Source organism: Myxine glutinosa, chromosome 3, assembly GCF_964187855.1.
Source record: "Myxine glutinosa chromosome 3, kmMyxGlut1.1, whole genome shotgun sequence".
NCBI lineage: Eukaryota > Metazoa > Chordata > Myxini > Myxiniformes > Myxinidae > Myxine > Myxine glutinosa.
The window spans coordinates 68,410,129-68,435,724 of record NC_136263.1 but is presented as its reverse complement, the minus strand read 5'-3'; the positions used below and the strand labels follow the sequence as shown (position 1 = coordinate 68,435,724).

At 44.8% G+C, this 25,596-nt stretch overlaps 1 protein-coding gene across 1 annotated transcript in view; it reads right to left on the bottom strand.

Annotated features, from left to right (window-relative positions):
• LRP2 (LDL receptor related protein 2) overlaps positions 1–25,596 on the bottom strand; it is a 433,005-nt gene that overhangs the window by 195,535 nt on the left and 211,874 nt on the right. The window contains exons 39-44 of the mRNA XM_068110809.2: positions 15,250–15,677; positions 14,702–15,025; positions 10,538–10,709; positions 8,210–8,375; positions 5,009–5,167; positions 1,797–2,086 (exon numbers count right to left, since the gene is read on the bottom strand). Coding sequence (XP_067966910.2) covers positions 1,797–2,086; positions 5,009–5,167; positions 8,210–8,375; positions 10,538–10,709; positions 14,702–15,025; positions 15,250–15,677 — 1,539 coding nt within the window. The remainder of the gene's footprint in view (positions 1–1,796; positions 2,087–5,008; positions 5,168–8,209; positions 8,376–10,537; positions 10,710–14,701; positions 15,026–15,249; positions 15,678–25,596) is intronic.

Below are 25,596 nucleotides of genomic sequence, written 5' to 3'. Positions count from 1 at the left end.
CCCTCATTTTGGTCCTGGATCGACCCTACCTCACTCTCCTTTACCGGACCCCAGCTGTCTTGATCCGCCATAGCGCGACTTTCAAAATTCGGTTTTTATTTTTTATTTTCGTAAAACAAATTGAAATTTCGCCGTTATAATTTCGCGCGGGAAACGCGCTCCGAATCGATTTTCCCTCCCAAAATTTGGGCCTAACTAATTTAGTCCCGGGTTCGAATTCCACTCCTCGACACCAATTGTTACAGACGTGGCTTGGATGTTATTTACCGAGCGGTTTTATGGTATGACCACGTCTGCACAAGTTACCCGATTGTGCCCGAACGTTGACTAGTCGCGTTACGCTGGCTCAATAAGAAAAAGAAGACACCCGGCTGGATTACAATAACACAATACGACACCAAGGGTTCAGTTCTCAAGACCTCCGGAGGAGATTATATTCGTACGGAAAGGTCAGATTACAGGGGCTAGAGTTATAATCACAGAAAGACAGGCACTTAGACACACTCTTATATTAACCCCGGACAGACTACAGACAAACGGGACAAGGCTGACTCACACGGGGGTTGATGAAAAGGACAGCGGGTATCGATGGCTCAAGGTGCACTCTTGGCTCAAAGCAGGGTCCAGTACGGTCCGGTCCGGTCCAAAGATGCGGGGAGGTATCGTCGCGCTGGGGGTGGCGGTGGCTTCTCTCTCCAAGCTGAGGCGCATCTCACCTCACGTCCGGCAAGCGGCTGCGTATATCCGGCGGGGAGTGGCACGCCCTCGGCTCGTTAGCTCCGCCTCGTGGAATCGGCACGTTGCTTCTCATTGGGTGCGTGCGGGGGGGGGTTACTGGCTCCGCCCCTGACGAGGAGCTGACAGCCAGCCCCTTCGGGGTAACCCCGTGGAGCGCATGGTCTGGAGCTAATCGAGCCGGTGTGAGGACGCATCCTCCCCCGCTCCGCCGCCATCTCTTCTGTTGTTGTTGTAATTGTTGTTGTAGTTGTTGTTATTGTTGTTGGAGCTGTAGTTGTTGTTGTTGTTGTTGTTTGGGGAAGAAGATGGGAGGAGGTATGGGAAGGTCCTAAACTCACTACTGGTGCCATATAATCACATTCTGGTGCAACGAAGAGTCATAATTAATGGAAACGAGGCCTTAACTGACATAGATTAAGAATAACTAGGAAGATGTCCGAAAGTTGTCTACGTGTGGTGCGGTGGACCTGGGCACGACATTTAATGGGGGAATAAGGGGAAGGTCGGCTCTACTGATTGTTATCTACATGCAATGGGACTAGGGAATGGGGGATTGGGGAAAGTTGGGGAGTATTGGAGAAAATAGGGGAATATTTACAAGCGGATATGGAGGCCAAATTCCATATTCGCAACAATACATAAGTGTACCAAATTTGGTCAGAATACCATCACTGGTTCACAAATTATCGTGGTAACAGGATTTTTACCTAACATGACCTCTCACCTTTGGCCTTTGACCTCGTGACCCCAAAATCTAATCAGTTCATCTTTACCTCATTATACATACCTGCGCCAAGTTTGACTAAGATCCCTTCAGCCGTTCTCAAGTTATTGCGGTAACGAAAAACTATCACGGACGGACGGACAGACGGACAACCTGAAAACATAATGCCTCTGACGACTTCGTCAACGGAGGCATAAAAATATTGTCTTACATAATATGGAAACCCAAGCAAAAGAATGGGATAAAATGTAAGCATCACAGTGTTAGTAACAATTTCAGCTTCAATGCAAAAGAGGGCCACACAACAACAGCGTGCTCTTGTGTTGGTGCTCACCAGGCACACAAATGTGGCTACAACCACCATTGAAACGATCACATGGATTGGAACAAGACTCTTGTTTTTGTGCAGTCAAGGCATGAATGTCCATTGGTTTGTTTGGAAGATGCTGCACCATGACAACTAGGTCGTCCCCGTCATGCCGGCCAGCACGATATACACTCATGGTATTCCAGTCGGTCCAGTAAATGTAATCCTGATAAATTGTAAGGGCGAATGGGTAGCTGGCAGCTCCCACCACAACCTGTCGTTCTGTTCCAATCAGCGTTGCACGCTCAATCTTCTGCCTGTGTATACAAATGACAACATCACTTTGTTAGATTTGTCATAGTAAAGCCCAATAGTCCGGCAGCTAAGCTAAATATAGCATAACAATTGTGCATTTTGTGAGGAAAGCACCAAATTTGGCACACTAGTAGACTATCATAATATGAAAAGATCTGGATATTGGGCCATCTCAGATTCAGAGATTTGATTTTTGCAAGATTTGCAGATTTGCAAGCTGAGATTGCAACGCCAGGGACGGCCGACTCCTTCCTGCGAGCTGCCCACGTCACCCGCACAAGAAGAGCTCGTCAAATCACTGCAGCGGCACTGCTCATCCTGCAACACCGTGCGTATGAACGCCACTGTATGACATATGCTGATGATGCAGAAGACCTGCCTGAGTTCGAAGACTGGTGTCACCAGAGAGGAGAAGACATTCCCAACTTTCAGTACTGGGCAACTGTGCTGGAACTAGAGATGTTGGTGCTGGTCGACGTGCGTTCTCTGCGGCAGGCTTCATTCACGATGTACCTTGATGCCCTGACGGAACTGGTCCCATGGTTCCATGCCTTAGACCACACACACTATGCCAGGTGGGTCCCTGTTCACCTGAGGGACATGGTTGCACTCCCAATGAAGCACCCAGATGTAGCCATAGAATTCAGGGCTGGCAACTTCACTGTACAGAAGACGAAGAAGGTGTTCTCTTCGATCCCAATCGAATCGAAATCTTGCAAAAATCAAATATCTGAATCTGAGATGGCCCAATATCCAGATCTTTTCATAATATGATAGTCTACTAGTGTGCCAAATTTGGTGCTTTCCTCACAAAATGCACAATTGTTATGCTAAGTTGCCCCACTACAAGGGATGAAAAACAATGAAACAATAGGAGAGAAGGAACAAGAAGAGGTATCATTCGTTTAACGGTACTTAATTACCTCCGGCACCGAGGGTGGACGGAGGTTATGTTTTCACCCCTGCATGTCTGTCTGTTTGTCTGTCTGTTTGTTACTTGCGAAAACTGAAGATTTTTCAAGTACCTTGGTTGATCGCATGTATTATTCTGTCTGTCTGCTTGTCTGTCTGTTTGTTTGTCTGTCTGTTTGTTTGTCTGTCGGCTTGTCTGTCGGCTTGTTTGTCTGTCGGCTTGTTTGTCTGTCGCCTTGTCTGTCGACTTGTCCGTCGACTTGTCCGTCAGCTTGTCCGTCGGCTAGTCCATCGGCTAGTCCGTCGGCTTGTCCGTTGGCTAGTCCGTCGGCTCGGCTGTCGGCTAGTCTGTCGGCTAGTCTGTCGGCTTGTCTGTCAGCTAGTCTGTCGGCTAGTCTGTCGGCTAGTCTGTCGGCTAGTGTCGGCTAGTCTGTCGGCTTGTCTGTCGGCTAGTCTGTCGGCTTGTCTGTCGGCTAGTCTGTCGGCTAGTCTGTCGGCTTGTCTGTCGGCTTGTCTGTCGGCTAGTCTGTCGGCTTGTCTGTCGGCTTGTCTGTCTGTTACTTGCAGAAATTGAAGATTTTTTTCATGTACTGTATGTTGGTTGGTTGCATGTGTTATTCTGTCTGTCTGTTTGTCTGTCAATCGCCTGCAGGTCACAATTTCATGCCGATCTTCACGAAATGTCACATGGTACAGTTGCACAGTCGAAATGCCAAATGGTACAGTTGATCATATGGAAGAAGCCTATTGACATTGAAAGGGCAAAAAGTCAACATCGGCCAAAAAGTCAACATAGGCAAAAATTTCTAATATCCTCAATTTCCATCCTAATGACTTGAAATTTGAAGAGGATTTGCATATCAGGTCACTGAATTCAACCACCAATTATTTTTGAGGTAACATAGGCCAAAGATCAACAACAGCTTAGGTGATATGTCTAAAATCATCGATTTTCATCCAATTGACTTGAAATTTGAAGATAATTTGCATATTTGGTCATTTAATGAAACCACCAATTATTTTTAAAGTCAAATTTGTTTTAGGGATTTCACAAGTATGGTGCTCTGCATAACGTCTTTCTTGTTTGTTTGTCTGAGGAGGACATCTTAAAGTTGTGGACGGACTTGGACACAATTTGGTGGACAAGCTGGGTTTGTGACAAGGACGAATTGATTAGATTTAGGTGAAGATCCGGATCCAGATCCAGAATTTTTCCATTCTCCAAGTAATTCTTCACCATTAAGAGATGGGGCCAAAAACTACATTTGCATGATATTTCAAAACGTTGTGGACAGGTAATGACAAAACTAGGTGGATGGGTTGGTTAGGTTTGGTTAGGTTAGGTGGGGAGGGTTGGTTAGCCGATTTGATTTTGGTTAAAGTCTAGATAGTGACTCATCAGTTTTTCTTTACATTTTGCTAATCCTTACTATAATTCACGGACCGTTGTGTGTGTGTGTGTGTGTGTGTGTGTGTGTGTGTGTGTGTGTGTGTGTGTGTGTGTGTGTGTGTGTGTGCCTCATTCCGAGACTTAGGCTCTTAAAACAAACAAAAAAAAACCCTTTGTCAGATGATTAATCCTCGAAATGTCAGTATGTATCTCCTTACTTCCCATGGCAGTTAGCATATTTCCATTGACCTGTCGATTCCATCTTTTTTCCACTTAAACCACTATCATTTGAGATGCAAGACTGACAAAAGTTGATCTGATATAGCAGAATTCCTCAGTTGAGGGATCAAAGTGGAAACTGAAACCAATGCTCCCAGATTGTTAATATTAAAGCATATTAGTCAAATATTCTCCAGCATTTTTACACTACCTGTAGCACGAATCAAGTCCTTTGAATACTCTGGACAACTGAAAGTAATCAATATATGTTTTTTTTCGGCTCTTTACCTTTTATAGACTCTTGTAAATGGTGGAAACATCATTACCTGAACGACACGTATGTGCCTCAATACCATGCTAAGAAAGAAGAAAACCAGGACATCATGTCATGTTTTGTACGTACAGATAGGCATCAGCCCAGTAGAGCATGTCACCGTCGTAGTCCAAAGTGAGGCCATTAGGCCAAACAAGACTGCTGTTGATGATGGGAGTGCGGAAGTTTCCTGCAAGTGTGGCACGCTCTATTTTTGCTCTCGTGCTCCAGTCTGTCCAGTACATGTAGCTGTAACACACAAAATGTACAAACAGGTTGATTACATTCATCTCAATCCAAAAGTAATTGATAAAATAGAGAATATTGTCATTATGGTTTATCACAAAGTAATTTGGACATCATGATCAGCCTAGATATTATTATGTCGGTGGGGTAGTGATGACTTTAGACCAGGTAGATTTGTATAGGTAGCAAGCTCCAATTGTCGTGTAGAAACCACCATGTAATAAGTACCTGTTTAACCCGGATGTCAGATAAGTTGTTTATCTGTCCCTGTCACGAGGGGGGCATGTTAACTAGCTTAGGGAATAAGGATAAAATATCCCTTGTACGTCTTACCCTTGGTGATTTATCCTTTGTCCCTTTTGGCACCGCACCATAGACACTAGTTAGAGTTGCCATTAAACTACACTAAATAACAATAAAAAACCAACTGGAAGCCAGACGGCAAGAACTAGGGCTGACAAACCCGCCTGGCAGACACACAAAGCTCAGGCAGGCCGAGAGCCACGCCAAGAAGGGCAGTGATTGGGCGGGAGTTGACCAACAGGAAGGCCGGGGTAAGAAGGAACTTGCTGATTGGTGAAAAAAAGGAGGAGCAAGAAGCAACTCGCTGATTGGTGAAGAGAAGGGCGAGTAGGAAGCATTATGCTGATTGGTGGAGCGCGACCGATGACGTCAGAAAGCGGCCTGCATGCTGATTGGTGGAGAGCTGAGCCTGTGGCGTTGGCCTGCGCTGATTGGAGGAGAAGCGCTGATGACGTCAGGGCGGACGTAAAAACCACGTCTAACGAACATTTTTTTCTCCTGTGCCTCTTGTTCCTCTTGTTCCTGCGCGTTCTGCATGTCACAGTAGATGGCTGTGCACTGAAGATTTTCCCTTTTCTTCTTCACATTCTGGACCACGGTGTGGGCGGCAGTGTGCCGAGACGTTGCTGGTGGATGAGAGGCGGAAGAGCCGTGGATGTTGATCTACAAGTTTCCAGGCAGGAGGGACGAGTGGAGGAGCGCTGCAGCATGAAAAGGTGCATTGAGGCCTACCCGGCGCCCAGGCGTGTCCCCGCCCACGGATCTCCGGGGCCTTGACAATTCCTGACAAGACCCCACAATCTGATCAGAGATAAGTACACTAAATAATCACACTATTATTTTATCCAGTTTACCTTTCCCTTCGTCTGTGTTTAAGTCTGGTGTAGGGGACGTCCCAGTTAGGAATTTAGTTTTACCGTCGCGTTTTGCTTGTTACCGGCATTCCGTTTAATAAATCGATTTATTTTGTACATTTTAAATCCGGTTCGTGTGTTATTTTTTGCAGGTTCGGGAACTGCCGGCGGACCACAGGTAAGACCCTTCATCGCTTCCTTTCCCTTTCTTCCCCCGCATATATCGAGTCCACATTTGATCAGTGCCTCGGAGTAAAGCTTGCTCGGCTGTTCATTCCTGGGAAAGATTTTAATCGCCAGGAACGCGACAATATTTATTTGGCAAACCATAAATCAAAGATGGCCTCCAAAGCATGCCACGCACAGAGTGGGCATCCTCCGTCATACAAAGTCTTTCTGCGGAAAGTCTTATCTTTTAGCAATTTACAAGGCCTTCATCCACAGCGTAATGCAGACCAGCTCTTCCCTTTGGGCTGGGGACCCTTCCTCACATACCTTAGGCCTTCAAAATGATTGGGCTCTCCCCTGATGAATCTGAGTGTCTGGGCCTGTTACTCTCACAGCATAGAGAGGTTGGTGGCCTCTCTGTCTACAATTGCCTCCTTTCTTATCTTGCAACCTTTGCCCTTTCCTTGCATCTTCCACCCTTCCCCACCAAAATGGGTTTTTTACAGGGTGCACTGCACACATTTGTAATTTCCAGTAACCCATTTATGTTGAAACTCCAAAAATCCAGCCTAACTTCAAACCTCTACTCATTTGTTCTTCTTTTCTCTCCCTTGTGGAATCGACTTCTTCAGGGATTCAGGATGACTGTTCACCACCACCTCAGATTATCCCCCATCCATACAAGTGATGATTTCTCCCCTCATTAACCCTCCCCATTATCAACCCCATTTATTACCAGTTTATTGGGGGTTTCCCCCCTCTCCTAACACTGTTTTTCATGTTTTGTCCCATTTCTGTTTCATCCCGGTTCTCCGTTCCTCCTCTTGCTGTGCTTGAGTTTGTATCCAGCTTGTTTGCCCACTTTGTCCTCCCCCTTGATCTCATTCTTCCTTTCATCAATTCTTCCTCCAAGTGTCTCTCTATTGTGTCTCTACCTTGTGTGTGTGTTCTCGTCCTTTCCAAGATTTTCTTCTTGTTCTCTTCTGGTTGGTCTTGTGTTTTAGGTCTTCCATACAAAAGGCACTGGTAGGGCATTTGTCACATCTTTCCTATGCCATATGCACATAATTCTTCTTCTAAATCCACGTGACCGATTCAAAACTTTTCTCAAAAGTAAAGAAAGTCAAAGGAGAGTCATCTCACTGACAGATTTATCAATAACACTGAGCCGACTCAGTTTTAACCTTCAGTGAGAGCATATTCTGCTTTTTCACCACATTTAGTTGATGAGGTGGTCCCAGTTTGTCATGGTCACTTTTTGGGATGGGCACAACATACTCATGAAAGGAATCAATATGTTACACCGCCTAATAACGTAAATATAGATGGAGCAACATGCTTTAAGTGTTCATCAGAATGGCAGATGCTCAGTAGATGCATACCCCGCTTGGCACAACACAAGAATGATCGTTTTTAGTTAAACTCCATTGTGTCAGTGGCAGAATCTGGACTAGCCAACACATGGACATGGCAAACGTGTTACCAAAGGAGATTGCATCCTATCGTCAATCTTTAAATGGTGTCACAAAAAAAAATGTATACAGACTTTAATATTCCAAAAAATACGTTAAACAGCAGTGAGAGGGGTTGATAATGGGGTTGATTTGAATAATGGAATGAAATGCTGAGAAAGTGCATTGTAAATCTAGTTAATAAGGAGAGATTATGAGGAGGGAGTGGTAGGTAGGTAGTTAGCAATAGGCAGTGAGAACAAACTCACCCATGACAAGGGTCCAACATTATGGCGCGAGGTCGAGGAACCTGTGCCACCACCGTGTGGTTTCCACCATCGGTACCCATCGCCCCGATGGTCTGGTTGGTGTAGTCACTGTAATATATGCGCTTGTTGATCCAATCGAAGGCGATGCCTTCAGGAGAGCCAAAACCTGAGGTTGAGTGGATGTAAGGATGCACAATGAGAATGATGTAAGGATGCACAATGAGAATGATGTAAGGATGCACAATGAGAATGATGTAAGGATGCACAATGAGAATGATGTAAGGATGCACAATGAGAATGATGTAAGGATGGACAACCTGGTGTATGATTTATCAATATGGCTCGGTCGTGTAAACCCATCCCACCAAAAATAAATATCATTACCCCCACCCCACCCCCCAAAATGCATTGCGGTGAGAATTTACGGCAAAATAATTTGGGGTGGGTGGGGGGGGGGGGGGGGGAGTCCAGTATGTGCACACATGAAAACTAGAACGGCACTCAGTAGAGAGCATACCTCCGCGCTAGTTGGCCATATCACTCAATGGTGAAGAATCACTTTAAAAATTAAATAATTCTCATATCCGAATCCATATTCAGATCTTCACCAAAATCGAATCGAATCGTCCTTCTCAGACACCCAACCGGTCCACCAAGTTTTGTCCAAATCCGTCCACAACTTTTTTAGAGATCCTGCTATGTATCGTTTTGGCCCTCTCTCCCCATGGTGAAGAATCACTTAAAAAATTATAGTAGCCGGATCCGAATCCGGATCCGGATCTTCACCAAAATCGAATAATCTCGTCATTGTCACATAAGCTACATCTCTGCCAAATTTTGTCCGAATCCGTCCACAACTTTTGGAGATATTTTGTTCACAAATGGACAGACAAACGGACAGACAAACAGACAGGGGTGAAAACAACCTCCATCCACCTTTGGTGGCGGAGGTAATAAAGATATGACAAAATAAATTTTTAAATACTCCTCAAAGGACCATTTATATGAAACCATCCTCAACCAGCCATAACTCACCTAATGTTAGCGGAATAGGGGGTTGGGGAAGGAGAATGCCAAATGTTCACCACTCATTGAACATGATGATTTTGATTCAAGTGCGTGGAAATGCACGAGATGGGGAAAGTCTGGCATATCTCAAATAAATGTATAATTTTTAGATTTGTTGGAGAAATAAAGGTTAAGAGTTTTGAGAAGAATGGGGCAGATAAAGGGAGAGATGGGGGAAAATTTGGACTTGCAAACATTCCTCAATCATGGTTTCACTGTAATTTCCGATAACGTTATATTTATTGGACCATGTGGGGGCAAGTAGTAGGGGAACATAAACAAAGAAGGATAAGAAAGAGCAATCAGAGATTGTAGACGCTTGCCAGGGCGTGTTTTTAGTGGTTTTTAAGGTGACTGATGACTGATCACTGATGACGTCATTATTATTATTTTTCTCCACCAATGTATCCACAGATGCTGCTCAAGAAATTTCATCTTGATTGGATGAAGTTTGTACTTGTCGAATTATGACATCATAATGGAGGCACTTATCATCATCATCACATATCATCATTACCATATTTTATTCCCCATGAAGAGTTCTTTACAATGAGCCAGGTCTCAATTTTTTCTATGCAGCACTTTGAGTTATAGTTGCAAATTTTTCGTTTTTTCCAAGATGGCGTCCGTATCACGTGACCTATGACGTCATAATTATGATCACAAAATTATACAGAAGGAGTTGCACCTATGGTGAAAATTTCCTGTCAATCGGACCAACGATTGCAGAGAAAATAATATTTATTCTGTGCGGACAAACAGACAGACAAACACAAACAAACAGGCAGACAAACGGACTCAAATGCAACACCGTCTCCTCTGGCGATGGTAAAAATAGAGAAATAGAAATTTATGGAAGCTAAAATGGGTTATTGAGGAGGGTAAAGAAATGACAAGGAGGATTGGACAGCACGTGACAAAGACGATTGTGATGAAATAGAGAGGGGTGGTGGTGGTGTGGGGCTGTTGTCAAAACCTGTCATTTTTGCATACATAGAGGGCTTCTAATGTCATAATAAATGCTAGAATATAACCTAAAGAGACGAATATGAATGAGAATGAAGAAATAGTCTTGCCCGTGAAGGCTCCTGGCACCTCAATCAACATCCTATTGATTTCTTCCATACATATTTATGAAAGTTGGATAAATGAAATGTAACAAAATATGGCGAGAGAAACAACAGAGGTGAAAACTCTGCCATCAGAACAGAGGAACACCATAAATGACACCAAGAGGTGGTCAGTGGAGGGAAAACCAACCGCTGTGAATGACAACTGGTGCGTCCATTGGTGAGTCAATGTTCAATGAGCTGATGGAGCCATGTGAGGAGCTGAGGATTTGGCTAAAATATATCTTCCTACCAGAGATGTCAAAATCTAAAGCAACAGCGATGGATGCCACGTGCACTGGAGGGAACGGACGGCCGTGGTCCTGCCGGGAAGAGAGATCGCAGATGAATAGAACAATGTGATAAAAACTATTTACAAAAGAATCAGAGATAAAAAGAAATTATTATATGAATTGCATTTTTAGAATACTTGTTCTTAAAAAGATATTTATGATGAAATCATAAAGATGCGACAATACGGCTCACTCTTTAACGGGACACTTCTGGTGATACTTCCAATCATTCCAATACATCTCTATTATGGAATAATGTATTGTCTGAGATCTCTGGTAACAAAAGAGTACCATTGTTAAAGAATAATAGAGTTAAGGTTCCATTTCTACACTCTAACTACATTATATGCCAATGTCCTCATTGTTTTTCCCTCGAAAATGGAGCAACATCACCTGCGTGGCAGCTTTTGCAACTTCGCGCAGGCCAAAGCAAAAGAAAGCAGGTTAGTGGGTCATCCTATCAATGTCGTGTTCATGCAAACTCACCAAGGACATCTTTGAAATTTGTCTCCCATATGGAAGTTCGGATCTTTTTTTAATACATTAGTGCCTCTAACCTAATCGTGCTTTGGAATCATTCCACAAAGCCCGCAACAAGTGTGTGTCCACTTTTAGGAGAGCTAGCAAACATAATCTGTCCAACCTCAACATTGAACTTTCAAACTTGTCTCCCTCCTCTAAAACCAAGTGGCAACTTGATAAGTCTGTCTCCGGGGTATACTCTCCTTCCATCCCTTCCCTCACTTTAAATGCCACCACCTCTGACCCCGCTTGGGAGAATGCTGAATGCCTTTCTTTGTACCCACCCTACTCAGTCATGCCCAACTGATCCTGAACTCTGTGTCTTTTGTTCCTGAGAAGGTGAAGAAGTTTCTCGGTGCCCACGACTCTGATTCTGCAACTAGACCAGATGGCATCAGCTCATGTGTCTTAAAAACCTACTCTGTTGCTCTTGCACATCCTCTCTCTCTGTCCCTTTCACCCTATCATTTGCCCGAGGTCATATTACATCTGCATGGAAATCAGCCAACATCACTGCATTCCATAAAAGGTGCACAAACTGACCAAAAAACCCCCCAAAAAACTACAGACATAGGCAGGTATACTACAAAGCCATGAAGACCAATGAAAATTTGGTCCAATGGACCAATGGTCCTACTAGTTCTTCAAATTAGCTAGGGCATGGAATCCATCATTGCAGTTGACATCAATATCATTCCTTTTCTCCAACAACCTCACTCAGATCATCAATTTGGATTCAGACCAGGTCAATCCACTTTGGACATGGTGCTTCTACTCTCCCAACAAAGGATAGAGGCCCTCAATGTCAAATATGAAATCAGGGCCGTCTCTCCGGACATATCTTACTCTCCGTCTCTCTGGCATCCTGTCTTACTCTCCAAACTCTCTGCTTACGGCGTCAAAGGACAACTCCTCACATGGCTTTCTGACTTCCTCTACTCTCGTAGCCAACGTGTGGCTCTTAGCGGAATCCTTTAATCTCCTCTCCATGTCAAGGCTGGAGTCTGCCAAGGCAATGTTCGAGACCCAATCTAATTCCTGTTCTTCATCAATGATCTCTCTGATTCTCTGGAAAATTAGCTTCATCTCTTTGCTGATGAATCCACCCTCTACCATGACGTCTCTCATCCTTCAAATAAACAAGTAGGCTGCACCCTGTTTGCTCTTTTCAGACCTTATCAAAAATCACAAACTGGCCAAACACTTGGAATATGTCCTGACAAATCCCACCCATGCACTCTTTCTGTAGAGAAAACCCTCACATCTACTTTTTCAACAATCCTCTTGAAGAAGTACAGTCACTCAAACTCTTGGAGCTCACTCTCAGCCATGATTTTTCTTGGGCAAACCAAATTTAAAAGTTGGCCTCCAAAGCCCATCACCGAATAGGCATCCTGTGTCATAGAAAGTCCTTTCTTTGCACACCTGAACTCCTATCCACCTGCAAGGCCTTCATCTGCAGCATGATGGAGTACTGCTGTCCCCTCTGGTCAGACGCCCCTGCCTCATACCTTAACAGTCTGGAAACCAAGGCCTTCAATGTCATTGGAATCTTCCGTGATGAAGCTGGGTCTATGGGCCTCCCCCATCGCAGGCAGGTTGGTGGTCTCTCTGTCTTCTTCCACATACTTTCTGCTCTTGCACCCACTACTCTCTCCATGCTTTGTCCACCCCTCATCCCAGTTATCCGCAGGGAGCATGTGGTGATGAACCCCTTTTGGTGAACCTCCAAAATCCAGAATCACTGCTCACATCCACTTCCTCTTTTTTCCTGCCTGTGGAACCAACAACGTCCACATTCTCTTCAATATCATTCTTCCCTCCATGCCTTCAAGCTGTTCACACTCATCTCAAATCATCCCTCATCCAAAACAATGATCTTTACTCGAGCCATGAAACCACCCCACCCCTCAATTTTGCTTCTGTATATATCTTCTCCATTCCCTGTATTCTTCCCTCACACCTCATCCTTACCGGCATCACTTGTTGTCCTTCTCTATCTATTTTCTCCCTCTGACCTGCTTCTGGCATTTTCCTTCTTCTCTTTCTGTTGTTCCTTTTGTGATCTTATGTCCTGATCCGTTATGTGTTCTAACTCTTCCATGAACCTCGACTATGTGTACAAAAATGCTTATCGAGATATTATATAATTGAATCTATATGGCCCTTTCAAAATGAAATCAAACAATTTGTTTGTTTGAAACAAGGGTCTCAGGTCATGTTGGAGCTGAATGACAAAAAGCAGCAGGTTTAGAGACCGAGTGGTGGAGATTCACAAAGATGAAACAAAGAATAACAAAAACAAGTAACAATGGGCTGGAGAAGAATAGAACGTGAAAGAAACCGAGTTTAAGGTTAAAATAAAAAACTGTGATTTTGGGGATAAAAATATCATGTGTGTGATGCCCAAAAATACCCAAATCCCAAAATACCCAAATAATTAACCTAATTAGCACGTTCACAAATGTCGAAGAAGTATTGCAAATAAGAATGTAACCTTTTGTTCACCTCTGCTCAACTAAATCCAGTGAATGAATAAACCAGGGAAGTTAAGGGCTTCCTGTTACAAAGAAAGTTTCATGGGATGTTCTTACAAACAGCACAAAATGTTCAAGGACTGCCAGGAGACCGAGCTGTCCCATTTTGGGTTTTATTCCTGGAGGAATTTCAACAAAATATAAATTGGCAACCTGGTGATTTATGATATGTAATTGCATCATGGAATTTTCTTGTACCCTTTGAAAGGAATATCAAGCCAGTTGTTTCACAGCAACTTTTGAGAAAAAGTTGGTATTAATTTCTAACTTCCAATCTCATGTTCTGCAAAATTACATATTTCCTGGTTATCATAGTCATGTGCCATCAGGAGCACATAATGTTCAGGATGAGATTCAAAGGCGAGCCTTTCAATGAAAAAGACCCAATTTACTTATGGCTGTCATGCAGACAAATATCATGAATCAAGTATAAAAGGAGAGAGTAATTTGGGAGCATTGTCATAACCAAAGTAACTCGAACGGCACTCAGTAGAGAGCATACATCCGCCTGGTTGGCCATATCACTCCATGGTGAAGAATCACTTAAAAATTAAATAATTATCATATCCGAATCCATAATCAGATCTTCACAAAAATCGAACCGATTCTTCCTCGTCAAACATCTGTGCACCAAGTTTCGTCCAAATCCATCAGTAACTTTTTGAGATATCCCGCAATGTCAAATTTTTGGCCCTATCTCCCAATGGTGAAGAATCACTTAAACAATTAAATAATTATCATATCCGAATACATATTCAAATCTTTACCAAAATCGAATATATTTGTCCTTATCAGACACCCAACCGGTATACCAAGTTTCGTCCAAATCCGTCCACAACGTTTTGAGATATTTTGTTCACAAACAAACAAACGGACAAACAGACAGGGGTGAAAACATAACCTCCATCCACCTTTGGTGGCGGAGGTAACAAAGAAAATACAACTGCTTTGTAACGTACAGACCTTTGGGTCAAAGTGTATGCTCTGGATGGAATTTTCCGTGGCGAAAACAATGTAATCAGATGAGTCCGTCATGCAGCTGACACTGTCATTCTTGAGAGAGCCATGCGCACAGGCACACCGTGCCTGCTGTTGATTGGGCAGCGCGAGGCAGAGCTGCTGACACCCTCCATAGTTCTGCTGACAGGGGTTGTGATTCATGAGGTTTGCATCTGTGGGCTGGACATGGGAGTCAAATACAACCACGTCCTGTAGATTTTCTAGATCATCGCGGATCACAGTTGGGGTTTCCGTATCAACGTTAGGTTCCTTGCTTGACTGCAGCACCTGAAACGAACAGATATACGGGAGTTATAGATATAGAGGTAGATATACATGGTCACCTGGTGCTAATACAACATGGTGCTACAATTTTACCTTCTTCTTGCAGAAAATAGGTTAGGGGAGGCTTTATTGGCTTGTGGGAAACTGAATGAATTTAATGATTAAAATTATTTTAAAAAACATGTCTCATTGAATCTGGGAAGATGACTAAAGTCTGCATTACGCACCTTACGAAGGTTTCTGTCCACCCAGAATAGGTAATTGTGGTAGATAGTTAAGCCAAAAGGTGTGGGATACTGCCGTCCCTCCATTACCACCTGCCAACGGGAACCATCGGATGCAATGCGCCCAATCCGATCAAGTCCATCATCAGCCCAGTATACCCAATCACTTGAGTGATCGATGGCTAAACTACGAGGAGAAACCAAGCCGTCCGACAGGAGTGTTGTGCGATTTGACCCATCCAACAGAGCACGGACGATGGATGGTTGTTGTCCAGCGTTGACCCAGAAAAGAAACCGTTTTCGTGGACATACGACGAGGTGCCAAGGCTTTTCAGCCACCGCTCTGTACAGCACTTTGCGAAATGTAGTATTGATGCGATGTACCTCGAGATGCGTCTCCACTGAAAAGGCGTTAGCAAAATACAAGTTGCCTAGAGGGAGAGAAAAGTGACCAATACTTTGTCTTAGTGTAATGTTGCGGTATTGTCATCTTCACGGTCGAGCATAAATTTCTGCATATACAAGCTTGATCTGAAATTAAGTACAGATGATACAGTAAGGGGGTGGAAAACAAAAAGGAGCGTAGAAAAGTCAAGAAGGAAGGAGAGCAAAAAGGGGAAAGTTATGAAGAAAGTGGGTACAGTCAAGGATGTACATATACACGGTAAAAACTGTTAATCCACAAAGAAGGAAAAGCCTGTCTGTCCCTCTGTCTTTTGACATGCGTAGATAGGCTGATGTATATATATATATATATGATGAGTAGCATATATATATATATGTATATATATATATATATATATGTATATATATATATATATATATATATATATATATATATATATATTATATATATATATATATATATATATATATATATATATATATATATATATATATATATACAGTCACGTGAAAAAGTAAGTACACCCCATGTAAAGTTTTGTCTTTTTCAACATATTTCAACATACAGCTATTTGATCTTCATTTCAACAATATTGATAGATAAAGATGATATAATATAACAAATATCATGAAACATTTACATTTTGTAGTCCATTGTATAATTTAAATAAACATAAATGCAAATTTCGCATGTGGAAAAAGTAAGTACACCCTTGGCTCTAATAGGTGCTATTGCCCCCTTTGGCAGAAACAACCTCAAGTAGGCATTTCTTATAACTGTCTACCAGTCTCTGACATCGACTGGGAGAAATTTTTGCCCACTCCTCCATGCAGAATTCTTTCAGCTGTGCGATGTTTGAGGGGGTTTCTTGCATGCACAGCTCGTTTCAAATCCCCCCACAACATCTCGATGGGATTTAGATCCGGGCTTTGACTTGGCCATTCCAGAACCCTCCATTTCTTTCTTTTCAGCCATTCCTTGGTGGATTTACTGGTATGTTTAGGGTCATCGTCATGCTGCAAGGTCCACCTTCGGTTGAGCTTCAACTTTCCGACAGATTGCCTCACATTATCCTCAAGCACCCTTGGGTACAATGAAGAATTCACAGTGGATTATATGATGGTGAGCTGCCCAGGCCCTGATGCAGCAAAGCTGCCCCAAACCATAATATTTCCACCACCATGCTTTACAGTTGGTATCAGGTTCTTGTGGTCAAATGCTGTCTTTGGTTTTCACCAAACATGTCTTCTGGTACTGTGGCCAAATAGCTCTACCTTTGACTCATCTGTCCAGAGCACATTGTTCCAGAAGTGCTGGTCTTTGCCGAGGTGTTCATTGGCAAACTTTAGTCTTGCCCTGATGTTCTTTCTGGACAGCAAACGTTTCCTCCTGGCACACCTCCCATGTCGATCAAATTTGTGCAGCCTCTTTCTAATGGTAGACTCGTGCACTTTGACATCAACAGTGGCAAGAGCTACCTGTAGGTCCCGTGATGACATTCTGGGGTTCTTTGAGACTTCTTTCAGCATCTTGCGGTCTGCTCTCAGGCTGAACTTGCTGGGGCGGCCTGGCCTGAACAAGTTGGCAGTTGTTTGGAGTCTTCTCCATTTGCAGATGATCTTCCGGACAGTCGAATGATTGATTTTAAATTGTTTGGAGATCTTTTTAAATCCCTTCCCAGACTCATAGGCATCTATAACCTTCTTTCCGAAGGCCTCAGAGAGCTCTTTTTATTTAGGCATGGTGACGCCGCACACTTCAACAACAAAGAGCAAACCAAACGAAATGTCTGAGGAATAAATAAGACAGGATCTTCCAAGATCCTCTCTCTCGATGTTCTCATCGTTTGCACCTGAGCTGGTGCACCTGATTCTAATTTTAGGTATTTGAAGTAATGATAAATGTAGGGGTGTACTTACTTTTTCCACATGCAAAATTTGCATTTATGTTTATTTAAATTATACAATGGACTACAAAATGTAAATGTTTCATGATATTTGTTATATTATATCACCGTTATCTATCAATATTGTTGAAATGAAGATCAAATACCTGTATGTTGAAATATGTTGAAAAAGTCAAAACTTTACATGGGGTGTACTTACTTTTTCACGTGACTGTATACATATATATATATATATATATATATATATATATATATATATATATATATATATATATATATATATATATATATATACGTATATATATATATATATATATATATATATATATATATATATATATATATATATATATATATATATATATATATATATATATACAGACTTGGCATTTAATATGGAATATTTTTTTTTTCTTGACTTGGGTTTACTTTCTGAACTCAGTATATCAATCTGGTGAGTTTCTTTTACACTTTGGTGATTTATTTGTTAAAAGAACCATGTCACTGATTGTCTGTCACAGCAAGAAGTCAACAACAGGATTATATCACAGGTGGCGTGGCAAAATGTACGGACAGGTGCATTTGACGATTGGCTTCACAGTCGGGTATACAAGGGTTGTTGCGTTATGTATTAGTGAAAAACAACTGCTGCACGTCTCCAAACGTTATTGCCGCTTCCTCTGGAGATGGTGCGTCAACTCGACAATGCTGTTTGTCATGGAGTGGTGGCTTTACGAAATTACAGCATGAAAGAGCGTGCTATTGCTCGGCAGTATGGCATCACTCAAGGTCAGGTGTCAAAGATCCTGAAACGAAATGCTCAGAGGGGTGTCCCTACTCCAATACCGAGGCCAGGACGTCCCCGCAGAAACACAAGGAGGGATGATCGCCAGCTGCACCGGTTAGTCCGCAATGGCTGTACCAAGTCAGCTAATCGGCTTATGGCTGAGTGGCAGCAAATGACAAATGTGCCTGTATCCAGAAGGCGAGTCAACCAACGACTGGTTCAAGCAAGCTATCGTGCCACGCGTCCCATGAGAAAGCCACGCCTGACCAGACAACACAGCCAGCGCCGATTGCAGTGGGCCAGAGAGCACCGTCAATGGCAGCCAGGACACTGGAATCATGTGACCTTCAGTGACGAGTCTAGATTTCTGGTCTATCGTCAAGATGGCCGCGTCCGAGTGCGCAGTCAAGTGCATGAAGCCTACAACAAAGATTGTGTAGTGCCAAGAGTCCAAGCTGGAGGTGGTGGGGTGACCGTTTGGGCTGCTTTTCATGCAGGGGGCAAAACTGACCTGGTTGTTCTGAATGGAAACCTGAACCAGTTCAAGTACAGGGCCATTCTGGAAGAAACCTTGCTTCCCTTTGCTCGTGCAGCCTTTCGAGGAAACTTTGTCTTCCAAGATGACAATGCACGGCCTCATGTGCTCGCATGATCCAACACTTTCTTGCTGACCGTGGTGTAGAGCATATGGAGTGGCCTGCCATGTCCCCGGATATGAATCCGATAGAGAACTTGTGGGCAGAATTAACGCATCAAATCGACCACTTGGACCAGCAGCCGACCTCTGTGCATGAATTGCAGCAGGCTATTGTAACTGCATGGCAAGCGATTCCTGTCCAAACCTTGGCAAATCTCGTGAACAGCATGCCTCAACGTGTACGTGCTCTCCTGAATCCTCGTGGGGGTTACACGAAGTACTGAACTGTAATTTTACTGTCGGTAATCCTAGTCGTAATTTAACTTTTGTTTTTGTTAAAATAATTTTTGGCTAATGTGCAAAATAAAGAGATACTTCTGGAAAACGCACAGAAGTTTAACACAGTACCGTCCATGAATTGAGTTCGATATCAGTTTACATCACTTTCAAGGATCAATTTATTTGTTTCAAAATGTCAAATGTGGTTTTTGTTTCTTTTAAAGGTCACATTAACAAAATCTAGAGTAATTTCAACATAATTCCAATGAACTTTTGGTTCTAAGACATCTTGAAAAGTAAGTTCACCCCCACAAAAAAAAAATTCCATATTAAATGCCAAGTCTGTATATATATTGTTACGGACCACGGATAAGATGTTGTGTTTGCCGAGCGGATGGCCCCGCGGCCGTACAGTTACCCCGACTAACCCGATTCCCGAACGTTGGCCGGATCGCGCCACAGATATTCAATAGGGAAAAGACTAAGGCGACACGGATGTGAAGAAGAAGCAGACAAAAAGGTTGGAAATACGAATATAATTTATTTGCTATTTACAGGCTCAAAAAAACCAAGGAGAAGGAAAGATAAGAAAATAATATACAGAAGATATTAGAGACACAGTGCAAATTCCTTATACAAGCTTAATTAAATACCCAGGACAGAACAAACAAAACAAACTCACGTACACAAGAGGATGGAAAGGCAGGAGGTGGATGGCTGGAGGGAGAGGAAGGTCCAAGGGTACTGCAGCACGATCGGCGTGTTTAACAGCCGCCGTTCCTTCACGGCCCTGCTCCGGAACTGTCGTCAAGGCCCCACGCTGCTGTCGTTGCTGCTGTGGCTGCGGCTGCTCTGTGGACGTCGCGTGCTTTGCCAGGACTCGTCTGGTCCAACCACACAACTGAACAACGTGCTTGCTTCTTGCCCAACTCTCTTGCTTGGTCCAACTTTGGCGAGCAAGGCGACGAATAGCAGGCTTTGTGCTTCCCTGGATGATCTTCTGGATGATCTCCTTTGGACAAGAATCGCTGCTGGATGATCTCCCTTGGACAAGAATCGCTGCTGGATGATCTCCCTTCTCTCTCAGGACCTTGCGCGCGCGCTTTTTATAGCGCCTCCGGCGATCAAGCCGCCGGCCTTCAGGACACGCCCCTCGGTGTGCTCACCTCGGCCCTGGTTGGTCGCGCGACCCTCTGGCTCCGCCCTTGATGACAACGGGCGGGCACGCCCGTCTTCCCCGACCCGAGCATATGTTCAATGGTGGTTTTGGAGGGGATGTAATTGGCAATCGAGGCTTGGCAATGATGAAAGGGGAAAGTGAAAGGAATCTACTCTATTTCACTTGGTGCAATGGAGTGTCATCTTAATGGAAGACAAGGCCTTACCCTAATACACAGAATAAGGAAATAAACTACTGAACAGGGATATTATGGTGTCCTTCATGTATGCTTTATGGAACTAACTACGGGAACGCCCTTTTGACCTTTATACAACCACAAACGGAGGGAGGAGGGGTGATATTTTCAACAACCTTTTACAACAACAATAAATAAATAAAAACATTCTCATATCCACAACACTGCACCCTCCTCCTCTTAGGCACGTCCCGGGCCTATAACTTTAACTTAGTGTGACACATAGGTGTAGTTCCCTCTACTTTTAACCTGACCCTGAGTGCGACAGTTTTAAAACATAAATAAATAGGTCCCGCTGCTCCATTGCACCCTACCTAACAGATTCACGCCCACAGCTACCCGAATTGCGGAATGGTCTTCAAACTATACACTGACGGTGGGGAGCATTATTTACAATGGCTCTGCTTTTATTTACAAAACTAACCCAGGACCTGTGATTGTTCTTTCTGGGGGGAGACAGTCTGCTCTGCATCAATGCACCATGAAAGCACCCAAAACGCACCAACACACCCTCAAGCACCAATCGGTGCACAGTCATCATTGTTGATGAATAAAAATAAAAACAACAACCCCTAACCCTGCAGGTGGTCTCCTGCTCTTCGGCCCCCTCTGCTGGCTATTATTATTTTCCTGGTATTGTCATCTTCCTTTGCTGGCGGCCTATTTGTATTAAAATAAAATGCACCCAACGTGTCCATTTTTTTATTTTTTTATGGCCCACAAGGGCCGACTATGTATGGTTCACCTGTGGGGCATCGGTGCCCTGTGGCCAAGGTCCGCCAGCAAGATCTCGGGCCTTCATGGCCGGTTCCAGCAGAGGGGCCATGCCTCACCCCATGGAGTCCATAAGTGGTGCTCGGCCACAGACATGTGGTCCATAATGTGGTGCATCGATGCAGACAGCTGGTTCTGGGAGTTCCGGGCGCACAATGGCGGACTCACGCACGCTCCCCTCGGCGCCCAGTGGCGCACAGGTCCTCATGTGGGAGACAAAAGGGGGGAAAGATAGATGAGCGAGGGGTAAGGTCACAAGGGTACACATCAATAAGGCAATGCAAGGTGAAGTGCGTACGGAGAGCGAAGTGAGAAAGCTCGTCCCTACCGTACGTCACCCCCCCCATCACCTACACTACCCTTGCCCTTACCCCATATGTACAAAATCTACACATTTACAAATTCGTCACTACTTTCACGTCTTCCCCATATTTCTTCGATTCCAAATTCGTCACCACAATCCCTCTAGCCAAAATTTTCCATCACCCAATTCATCATCAATCCTCATAAGGAGGGAGAGATGGAACATAGCACAATGTCACACCCACGTCATGATGCGTCTCTCATTCCAAACATTTGCATCAAAAATAATAAAACAATCTGGCATGGTGTGGAGGTACGTCATCCCAGATGAGTGGATGCAGATGGTGCGAGGAGACTTCAATCCTAACTATCCTCTAAATGACTTTAACACACTTTACACTACCCGGGGTCTTTCCCTGCCAATCCATTGGCCAACTTACACGATGGGTTCTAAAAACCAATTCCCATTGACCAAACTGTGGTGCTTCTCAATTTGGGGTCTCACTCCCCCGATTCATCTCCCGGTGCCCTTGCACAATTTCTGGGCTGGGGCGTGTAGCTCTCCCAGCAGGCCTACCCACCTGCACACCTCCACCACTGTAGTTGCCTCCGAGCTTACCTGCTCCTTACCTAACCTATCTAACTGGGGAAGGCCCCTCCTGGCTCTGTCACCCCTCGGTGCCCTCTGGCACTGGGCTACCCGGGTCCGTCCTCCGGATCCTCGGGCCCCATCCACAACAACTCTACCGGCTCCCAGAGCCCACCTGCGGCCTCACCTGGCCGACATCCTCACAGTGGTGGAGTGCCCAAACCAACTACACACACTAACAGGCTACACGCCCAGCCATTTTCACAACACTAATGCACCCATCCAAACACCATTCTTTCACCCGCACCACAGATGCCAATATCCAACCACAATTTACCTATACCCTCTACCTAACACTTACACTACCCTCCCCGGGTATTCGTGATGGGGGTCCATCCTTCCCCCATTCACACGTTCGCACCATCCACTCCACTCCATAGTTTCCACCATACTCACTCCACGACCATCCATTCCAATACTCCATATATTCCACACTCCAGGTATTCCACACTCCAGGTATTCCACACTCCATGTATTTCACACAACCATTCTCCATTCACCTGTTGTTACACACCTGTGCAATCACACCTGATGCCACCTGCACCCGCCTTCCTTCCTGGACCATTTGGTCAGCACAATACTCATCACCATCACTCACTCAAACACTGCTCCATACACCTGTTCAGTTGCACACCTGTGCAATCACACCTGTTCCTTACACACGGCATCATCTAATCTACCTGGTGCCCTGCTAACTTAGTGCTCCCAGTCTTCCCTTTAAACTAAGCACATACCACGTCATTATCACCCAAACTACCCTCTCTATGTCCCCAGCTACATGTCCAATGTAGCTACCTAACCTTACCGTTACCTATTGTCAATCTCTAGGTCCCTACACATTATCCAAACCCTCCCGGGCTAGTTTTCACTGCCATAAACCCCATAACCTAGTGCTCCTTTGCCCCCTCTGTGAGGGATGGCAGAGTTGCCACCCCACCACATCGGGTATCTTCTACTACCAATTTTGCTCGTCCAAATTCAACAAATCAAAAATTTGCCAATCATCTGCCAATCATCACTCTGCCAATCATCAAATTTTGTTTTTCTAATTTCGGGGCCAAAACACTATCCTCCTCATCAGTCTACTCATTAGTGTCTCTCGGTGCGCCAATTCACTTCTAAAGCTCGGCTTCGTAAAGCCGAGCAATGAATGCGGGTTGTTTGGTGCTGGCGGCTGGATACGTCCGTCATCCGGTGCAGGGAAGGACGCTTACCCGGGCCGAGATCCCACGCATCATCTCGGCACAGAGCCGTCCAATGGCCCGATCTCGACCTGCCGGAACACCTCAACAAAAAGGGGTCGCCATGAGGACCCTTCCTATTGGGCTGCCCGCTCCGCCTAGTGGAGCACGGACGCGGCCGTTCAAAGCGCGGCCCGGCGTGGATCGCGTACGGCGATTCTTTTGAAACCGCCGTGGTTCGGATCCCCGCTGGTCCTCGCGGCACGCGAAGCTGCCCGGCGCGCACCCAGGGCCCGATTCGGCTATAAGTCGCTCTAACCGCTAACCCGGTTACCGTCGATGCTTCACCTGCATGCTCACATGCATACGCTACCCCTTTCACCCTCACCGAGCTCGGTGCTCCAACGCCGCCCGTACACCCCGACGTGCATTCTCGCTCGCACTCGGTATCACTCTCGCGCTTCGTAACACGCTCACCCCTTGACGCACACTTCGTATTGCTCTCACTCCCTGTGTCACACTCCGTACACCCCGACGTGCATTCTCGCTCGCACTCGGTATCACTCTCGCGCTTCGTAACACGCTCACCCCTTGACGCACACTTCGTATTGCTCTCACTCCCTGTGTCACACTCCGTACACCCCGACGTGCATTCTCGCTCGCACTCGGTATCACTCTCGCGCTTCGTAACACGCTCACCCCTTGACGCACACTTTTTTTTCACACGCGTGCCATTTTTACTCACACGAGACCCTTCACCAACGCCCGGGTGCCTTTTCGATCCCAAGCGCGCGAAAATTCTTTTGTCGCCAAACATCCTCCTACAAAATCTACCCGCACAATATACAGCACGACTCACCTGGGGGATCCTTTTCTCCACGCGCACCTGCAAACTTCCATTTGGATTAGCAAGTACATCATCATGATTTGAGCAGGGACTTTGTACATATTCCATCTTTTCCTCCCGCCGCGAGTGGTTTTCTAAGTCCCCGGTCTCTTCAATTTCAATGCCCACTACCACTTTTTCTTTACTCACCTCGACGACCGTTGGCTTTAATAAAATTCCCTCTACCTCATCGGTCGCCGGCTTTTCCAAACCCCGTGTCGCGATTTCTACCCCCGTCATTGTACCCGCGCTTTTCTCCGCTTCTCGACCCGCGTTACCTCCTCGTGCACCCCTGGGACCTGCTCGCCCAACCTGCGGTCTCTGTTCCCTTCCGCCTTTTTCAATCTGGCCATTCGATCCATCTCTTCGTTCAGTTCCTGCCTTGACACTCCCATTGTCGCTAATAATCGCGTCATAAAGGCGTCCATGAGGGCCTGCATGTCAATCTCTCCCACTTGTGCAGCGGGCGCGGCCGCCGTAGCCATGTGCGAGGCGCCATTTTGCGTCCCTTCAACCACGTGCGCGAGAGCGCCATTTTGCGTGCCTGAAACCTCCTCAACCACCTCCTCATTGTTCTCCTCCCTCTGATCCTGGGTTACTTCTAACCCCTCTCCTAGTTCACCCACCTGCATCCGATCGCCTTGACTAGCCATGGCGCGATTTCAAAGTTCGGGTTTTTCTTTAAAACAAACCAAATTTCGGCCGCTCCAAAGTTTGACCAAATTTTTTTTTCTCGATGTTTTAAAAATTTGGATCGGGCCTCGTATCTCACTCCTGACACCAATTGTTACGGACCGCGGATAAGATGTTCGTTTTGCCGAGCGGAGGCCCCGCGGCCCTAACAGTTACCCCGACTAACCCGATTCCCGAACGTTGGCCGGATCGCGCCACAGATATTCAATATGGAAAAGACAAAAGCGACACGGATGTGAAGAAGAAGTAGAAGACGAAAAAAAGGTTGAAAATACTACTAAATTTATTCCTACTATATACAGGCTCAAAAAAACCAAGGAGAAGGAAAGATAAGAAAATAATATACAGAAGATATTAGAGACACAGTGCAAATTCCTTATACAAGCTTAATTAAATACCCAGGACAGAACAAACAAAACAAACTCACATACACA